Raw genomic sequence first — 7,073 nt, 5'->3', positions numbered from 1 at the left:
GCAGCAGCAGCAGCAGCAGCAGCAGCAGCAGCAGCAGCAGCAGCAGCAGCAGCAGCAGCAGCAGCTGACGGGTTTGAAGCCGTCGAGCTCCGCGAGCAGCTGGTTGAGGGTTTGGCGGAAGTTGCCGTTTGTGTCGACTCTTCTGCTGCCAGCAACAGCATCGACTTCGTCTATGAAAAGGAGACAGCGGCCCTTCGCCCGTGCTGCTGCAAAGAGACTCCGGATGCGGCTCGCCCCTGCAGCAGCAGCAGCAGCAGCAGCAGCAGCAGCAGCAGCAGCAGCAGCAGCAGCAAAGCCGGCGCGCGGGGAGTGTGCAGGTACGCGGCAAGCAGCGTGCTTGCAGCTGCTGCTGCAGCTGCTGCTGCGGCAACACAGACCAACGCACTGCAGCAGCAGCAGCAGCAGCAGCAGCAGCAGCAGCAGCAGCAGCAGCAGCTTACCAACTCCCACAAACATCTCTTCAAAGTCGGATCCTGATGCATGCAAAAAGGGGACGCCAGCTTCTCCAGCTATTGCGCGAGCCAGCAGCGTCTTGCCAGTCCCTAATCACAAACCCCAAACCCTAAACCCTAAACCCTAAACCCTAAACCCTAAACCCTAAACCCCAAACCCTAGGGCCCACTTAACCCAATGCATAAAGCCCTACGGGGGCTGCTGAGCTGCGCAGCCCCAAATGCAACAATGGCTGCAATTTCGCAAACCCCAGGCCCCGCGCAAACCCCAAACCCTAAACCCTAAACCCTAAACCCTAAACCCTAAACCCTAAACCCTCACCTGGCGGTCCGTGCAGCAAAATGCCTTTTGGCAGCTTCGCGCCAATCGCCTGAAACTTTTCAGGGTTTTTCAAATACTCAATTATCTCCCGCACTTCTTTCTTCACTTCTTCGTAGCCCTGCGCTCCGCAAACCCTAAACCCTAAACCCTAAACCCTAAACCCTAAACCCTAAACCCTAAACCCTAAACCCTAGCTACGAAGGGTCTCAGCGCTGCAGCCAAGCAGTGCAGCCCTTCGGAGCCTTCGCAGGCGCCAGGCCCTAAACCCCGGCGCGAGAACCCTAAACCCTAAACCCTAAACCCTAAACCCTAATTTGTGGTTTGGGACCTTGACGCTGTCGAAGGAGTCCTTGATGTCTTCGGGAGACACAATTCTGTCCTCAATCCATTTGCTGCTGCCTGCTGCTGCTCCTAAACCCTCGCCCTTCAGTGCAGCAGCAGCAAGCCGCAGCAGCTCGGACAAGCAGCCAACCAGCAGCAGCACAGCCACGAAGGGAGACAGCAGCAGCCGGTAGCAGCCGTGGCTGCAGGCAGCAGCACAAACCCTAAACCCTAAACCCTAAACCCTAAACCCTAGGCCCTGGCCCCTGCGCCTGCGCTGCAGCTAGTCCAGCTAGGGTTTAGGGTTTGGGGTTTACATGAAACCCTTCAGCAGGCCCCAGACGCCCTGCAGAAAACGGTAGGATCCTTGCTGCTTCTGCTGCTGCTGCTGCTGCTGCTGCTGCTGCTGCTGCGCTGCCCCCGCCGCTGCGGCGCTCTGCGCAGCAGGAGACACTCTTGCTGCTGCTGTAACAGCAGCAGCAGCAGCTGCTGCTGCTGCTGCCACAATGTTGTCATCGTTCCCTGGCTTGCGCTGCTGCAGCAGCAGCTGCAGCAGCTGGTGCAGGTCCGCATTGCTGCTGCGGCTGCTGCCTGCGTCTGCTGCTGCTGCTGCCTGGAGACACTGCAGCACGAGGTGGTCCGGCACAGGAGCAGCAGCAGCAGCAGCAGCAGCAACTAACGACACTGCTTCTGAGGCCCTTCCTGCTGAAATTAGTGCTGCTGCTAGCCGCTGCAGCAGCGCCATATCATTTGGCCGCAGCTGCTGCGCCTGCTGCAGCTGCTGCAGCTCTTCCTGCTGCACTGCTCCCGGCGATCCTGCTGCTGCTGACGCTGGCTGCTGCTGCTGCTGCGGCGCTGCAGCAGCAGCAGCAGCAAAAGGCTTGCTGAAATCCACCACTGAAAAAGAGGGCTTAGAGAAGGGGTCTGACGCAAAGGAGGCTGCTCGCTGCTGCTGCTGCTGCTGCTGCTGCTGCAGCAGCAGCCGCTGCTGCTGCAGGCAAAATGGACGAAGAAAGAACGGCGTAGACGGGAAACTGCGCAAAGCGCTGCTGCTGCTGCTGCTGCTGCTGTTGCTGCTGCTGCTGCTGCTGCACCTGTTGGCTTCGATGCGCTGGCGCCACAGCTTGTGCGGCGCCCAGCCATTGGGACCGCTGCTGCTGCTGCTGCTGCTGCACCTGCTGCTGCTGCTGCTGCTGCTGGTACTGCTGCTGGTGCTGCTGCAATCATTACTGGTGCAGCAGCTGGGATCGACGGTGCTTTTGCTGCTGCTGTTGGCGCAGTAGAATGGTGCCCTCGCAGCAGCGAAGGACCCTGCTGCAGCAGCAGCAGCAGCTGGAGCTGCAGCAGCAGCAGCTGCTGCTGCTGCTGCTGCCTGCTGCCGAGTCAGGCCACACGCAATTGTTGCTGCTGCACTAATGGACCTGGAGAAGAGGGGCTGGGCTGCAGGAGGACTTGAAGTTGCTGCAGCAGCAGCAGTCGCCGTTGCTGCAGCAGCAGCAGCAACGGGCATTGCTGCTGCTCGTGCTGCTGCTGCGGCGGCCCGCAGCAGCATCGATGAGTCTGCTGCTGCAGAAAGCAGTAGCAGCAGGGCTTGCTGCTGCTGCAGGCACCCCACAGAGCAGCAGCTGCCCCTGTCGCTGCAGCAGAACAGGATCTAGACTGCTTCTCCCGCTGCTGCTGCTGCTGCTGCTGCTGCTGCAGTTCAGCAGCTACTGCGGCTCTGCAGCTTTTGTGTCTCCTTTCCTTTTTAATTAGTTAAATTTGTGTCTCTTTGCTGCTGCAGCAGCTCGAACGCTCTTCCGCTATAGATCGCCTGCTGCTCAGCGTCACATGGGGCCCAGCAGCAGCAGCAGCAGCAGCAGCGGCAGCAGCAGCTGCTGCTGCTGCAGCAGCGGCGACTTTGCGGCTGCCTCATCGATGCCGACTGCTGCCAACTCTGCTGCTGCTGCTGCTGCTGTCTCAAAATATATTTCTTGCTGCTGCTTCATTAATTGTCTCTTTTTACTTTTCTTTTCTTCTCACATTTCGTTGGTCCAGCCAGGTGTACATACACTACAGTCACAGCTGCTGCAGCGCCGCCAGCAGCAACCTGAGCAGCAGCAGCAGCAGCAGCAGCAGCAGCAGCGCTAAGAGCTCTGCAGGTTTTTAACTCTGAGAAACAACAGCAGCAGGATTGTTCTGCTGCAGCTGCGTTTCTCTCTTCGCAGCAACCACTGCAGCAGCAGCGGCAGCAGCAGCAGCAGCAGCAGCAGCTAATGGAGGGCTTCGTGCCTGCCGGCTTGCCGTGCTGCACAGGGGAGAAGAAGCTGCAAGGCAGCAGCAGCAGCAGCAGCAGCTGCTGCAGCTTTCCTTTTTCAGTGCTATCTTCGCTGGTGGGCAGCAGGGAAGCAGCAGCAGCAGCACCAGCAGCAGCAGCAGCAGCAGCAGCAGCAGCAGAGACCATGATGGGCCCGCGACTCGACGAACACCACCGCAACCTGCAGGCCGTGCTGCAGTACCTGCAGCACTCGGGGTTTGCTGCTGCTGCTGCAGCACTGGAGACAGAGTCAGGAGTCTCCTGCATTCCCCATTTCTTTCAGTTCGCAGACACCTGGCTGCCGCAGCAGCAGCAGCAGCAGCAAGCAGCAGCAGCAGCAGCAGCAGCAGCAGCAGCAGAAGACGACGAGGAAGAACTCCTGCAGCAGCTGCTGCAGGGGGAGCCAGTTCTCACAGCAGCAATGAGAGCCCTCGAGCAGCAAGCCAACGCCCTGCGCAGCAGCAGCAGCAAGAACAGCAAAGTTGCTGCTGCTGCTGCTGCAGCAAAAGCAGCAGCAGCTTCTTCGATTCCGGATTTGATGGGAGCGTATGAGTTGCTGCCGCCTATCAACGGCTTCCAAGTCCTGCCTCCACAAACGCAGCAGCAGCAACAGCAGCAGCAGCAGCAGCAGCAGCAGCAGCAGCAGCAGCAGCAGCAGCAGCAGTAGTAAGGTGGTATCCTGTGAAGTGGTGTGCGAATGGAAGGGCCTGTCGTCTCCGGTTATAGCTGTGGCTGTCCGCAGCAGCAGCAGCAACAGCAGCAGCAGCAGCAACAGCAGCAGCAGCAGCAGCAGCAGCGGGCTGCCCATCTTAGCTGCAGGCATGCTTGATGGGGGACTCTGCCTTCTGCAGCCGGTAAGCAGCAAACCCTAAACCCTAAACCCTAAACCCTAAACCCTAGTTGGTTGCGAGCGAGCAGTGAGCTTTGCCTATGAGGGCTGTTGTCTCTTCAGGTCACGGAGGCCCCAGCAGCAGCAGCAGCAGCAGCAGCAGCAGCAGCAGCAGCAGCAGCAGGCCGCGTGCTGCAGCAGCTGAAACCCCACAGCAAAGCCATTGTTGGCTGCGAGTTTTCCTTTGAAGGAGACAGACTCGCAAGTGTCTCCAGAGATGGATCTGTTGCAGTGAGTGTTTAGGGTTTAGGGTTTAGCTGCCAGCGCAGCAGCAGCAGCAGCAGCAGCAGCAGCAGCAGCAGCTGGTGCAGCAGCAAGCACAGGAGCAGCAGCTACTGCAACAACAGCAGCTAGTGCAGCAGCAACAGCTAGTGCAACACCAGCAGCTAGTGGAACAGCAGCAGCTAGTGCAGCAGCAGCAGCAAGTGCAGCAGCAGCAGCAAGTACAGCAGCAGCAGCAAGTGCAGCAGCAGCAGCAGCAGCAGCGTCGTGGATTTTTTCCCTCTGCTTATTTCAGGTGTACCTACAGCAGCAAGACTCCCCAGACTCCTTTGAACTTGTCTTCCATTACAATCTCCCGAACAGCGTTTGCAGCTGTCTTTGCTTCTTCCCCAGCAGCAGCAGCAGCAGCAGCAGCAGCAGCAGCAGCAGCAGCAGCAGCAGCAGCAGGTGCAGCAGCAGCAAAGTTGCCATTGCGCTGCACGAGTCCTCTGTAATTGCTGCCTTCGATGTCGTGGAGCTGCAGCGAGCTGCTGAGGTTTTTTTCATAGACGATTTGGGCTGCTACGCGCAGCAGCAGCAGCAGAAGCAGCACCAGCTGCTGCAGCAGCAGCTGCAGCAGCAGCAGCAGCAGCAGAAGTGTGGGGTCTCCGTGCTGCGCATGGTCTGCGAAAGACGAAAGGGCTGGCTCTGCGCCTGCCTCAGCACTGGCATAGTAATAATATTCTCCGTAAAGACCCAGAGACAAGTACATTTGCTGCTGCTGCTGCTGCTGCTGCTGCTGTTGCTGCTGCTGCTGTTTCTGGCGAAGCTGTCTTGCCTAGGAGCTGCTGCGGCTGCTGCAGCCATTCAGAGTCCCGTTTAGTCTGCTGCAGCTGCTGCTGGGGTTGCTGCTGCTGCCTGCTGCGGCGTCTTGCGTGTTACCTGCGCTGCTGCTGCTTTGCTGCTGCTGCTGCTGCTGCTGCTGCTGCTGCTGCTGCAGGTGCTGCGGCTGCATGTGCCGGACGTGGACTTCTACTCAACGCCTGCGATGGCCCTCAGCCCCGAAGGCCGTTACCTTTATGTGTCGACTCAGCGGGTGGGAAAAATAAATGCAATTTGAGAAATAAATAAAATACTTTATTTGAAAAATAATTCTTTTATACTTTTTGCAAATTTAAATCAATTAAAAATACTTTTTTAAATGCAAATGTGTCCAAAGCCTTCTTATATTTGTTCTGTGCAAGTGCGAGAGAACTGCTGCGGCTTCTGCATGCAAAACAGCAATATTTTGCATGCATGCATGCATGCATGCATGCATGCATGCATGCATGCATGCATGCGTTTGAGGGTTATAATGTATTTTGATCCATTTAAAGCATTCAGTTGTGTCGGAAATATATATTTGCTGCGGTTTAATGTTGAAAAAGGGCATTTGCTGCAGTGAAGTGTCGTAAATGGATATCTGGTGAAGAGATGCATGCGCTTGAGGTGTACGTACACCTCACTGAGGTGTATGGACTCGGAAATAGAGCATGCATGTGCATTCATATGCATCTGAATCAATTCTAATGCTCTTATATTAAATACATTTTTATGTTTGTTCTTTTTTGGATAGCTATGTAGCTAGCTAGCTAGCTAGCTAGCTAGCTAGCTATCTAGCTAGCTAGTAAGTTACATGTGCGGGGTGTTTCTTTGTTGCTGTTCAGGTTGGCGGAGCTGAAATCATAGCTTATACGCTGCCCGAAGCAGCAGCAGCAGAAGCAGCAGCAGCAGCAGCAAGAGAGCCTGCTGTGGTAACTGCATCTGCTGCTGCTGCAGTGCTGCGAGGGCCCCTGCAGCAAATCAAAGGCCTCGCCTGCCACAGCAACTTGCGCATGCTAGCTGCTGTGGGGCTGGACAAAGCAGTATACCTCTTCTCCTAATTATGGGCAGCAGCAGCAGCAGCAGCAGCAGCAGCAGTAGCAGCAGCAGCTGCTGCTGCTGCTGCTCACGAAGAGCAGCTGCAGCGCGTGTATGCGTTGCTGCTGAATGCCTCAAGTCTTTGAAGCAGCACTTATTGCTGCTAAGGATTTAAAACTGAACTTTAGGGGGCCCTGGCTGTAGTTTTTTCTGTTGCTGCTGCAGCTTTAGCTGCTGCTGCTGTTGCTGCTGCAGCAAGTGCAGTGGATAGCTAGCTCCCTTCAACACATGCTTTGCTTTTTAAAAAAATCCACCGGATGTTGCTGCTGCTGCTGCTGCTGATGCTTAGTACAACGGCTGGAGAGGCCGGCGAGCCCAGCAGCAGCAGCAGCAGCAGCAGCTGCTGCTGCTGCTGCTGCTCAGGTTGAGAGCGCAGACAAAAAATGTGCAGCAGCAAAAGCAGAGTTCACTGCAGCAGGAAGGCATTGCTGCTGCTGCTGGAGCTGCTACGAATGAGAGGAACACAAATGCAGAAGGAGACACCTGCTGCATGAGCAGCAAGTTAGCTGCAGCAGCAGCAAACCAGCTGCAGCAGCAGCTAGCTACATTAGCAGCAAGCTAGCTGCAGCAGCAGCAAGCTAGCTGCAGCAGCAGCAAGCTAGCTGCAGCAGCAGCAAGCTAGCTGCAGCAGCA

At 56.7% G+C, this 7,073-nt stretch overlaps 3 protein-coding genes across 3 annotated transcripts; 2 read left to right on the top strand and 1 right to left on the bottom strand.

Annotated features, from left to right (window-relative positions):
* Positions 1-748: 748 nt before the first annotated feature.
* ENH_00011840 (hypothetical protein) lies at positions 749-2,647 on the bottom strand (the record flags this gene model as incomplete). The annotated part of the gene is made up of 3 exons (XM_013578944.1): positions 749-892; positions 1,103-1,298; positions 1,413-2,647. 3 exons carry the CDS (start codon positions 2,645-2,647, stop codon positions 749-751), a joined length of 1,575 nt encoding a protein of 524 aa, XP_013434398.1.
* A 703-nt stretch (positions 2,648-3,350) lies between these two features.
* Positions 3,351-4,058, top strand: ENH_00011830 (hypothetical protein, conserved; the record flags this gene model as incomplete). Its single annotated transcript, XM_013578943.1, has 1 exon — positions 3,351-4,058. The coding sequence occupies one exon, from the start codon at positions 3,351-3,353 to the stop codon at positions 4,056-4,058; it is 708 nt and encodes a 235-aa protein (XP_013434397.1).
* Positions 4,059-4,212: 154 nt separating this feature from the next.
* Positions 4,213-6,403, top strand: ENH_00011820 (hypothetical protein; the record flags this gene model as incomplete). Its single annotated transcript, XM_013578942.1, has 5 exons — positions 4,213-4,245; positions 4,344-4,511; positions 4,798-5,247; positions 5,482-5,577; positions 6,188-6,403. The coding sequence occupies 5 exons, from the start codon at positions 4,213-4,215 to the stop codon at positions 6,401-6,403; spliced, it is 963 nt and encodes a 320-aa protein (XP_013434396.1).
* Positions 6,404-7,073: the final 670 nt, after the last annotated feature.

The sequence above is a fragment of the Eimeria necatrix genome, genomic scaffold (assembly GCF_000499385.1).
Source record: "Eimeria necatrix Houghton genomic scaffold, Enh_scaff1367, whole genome shotgun sequence".
Taxonomy (NCBI): Eukaryota; Apicomplexa; class Conoidasida; order Eucoccidiorida; family Eimeriidae; genus Eimeria; species Eimeria necatrix.
Note: the sequence above shows the minus strand (reverse complement) of the source record. Positions and strands in the feature narration are given on the sequence as shown.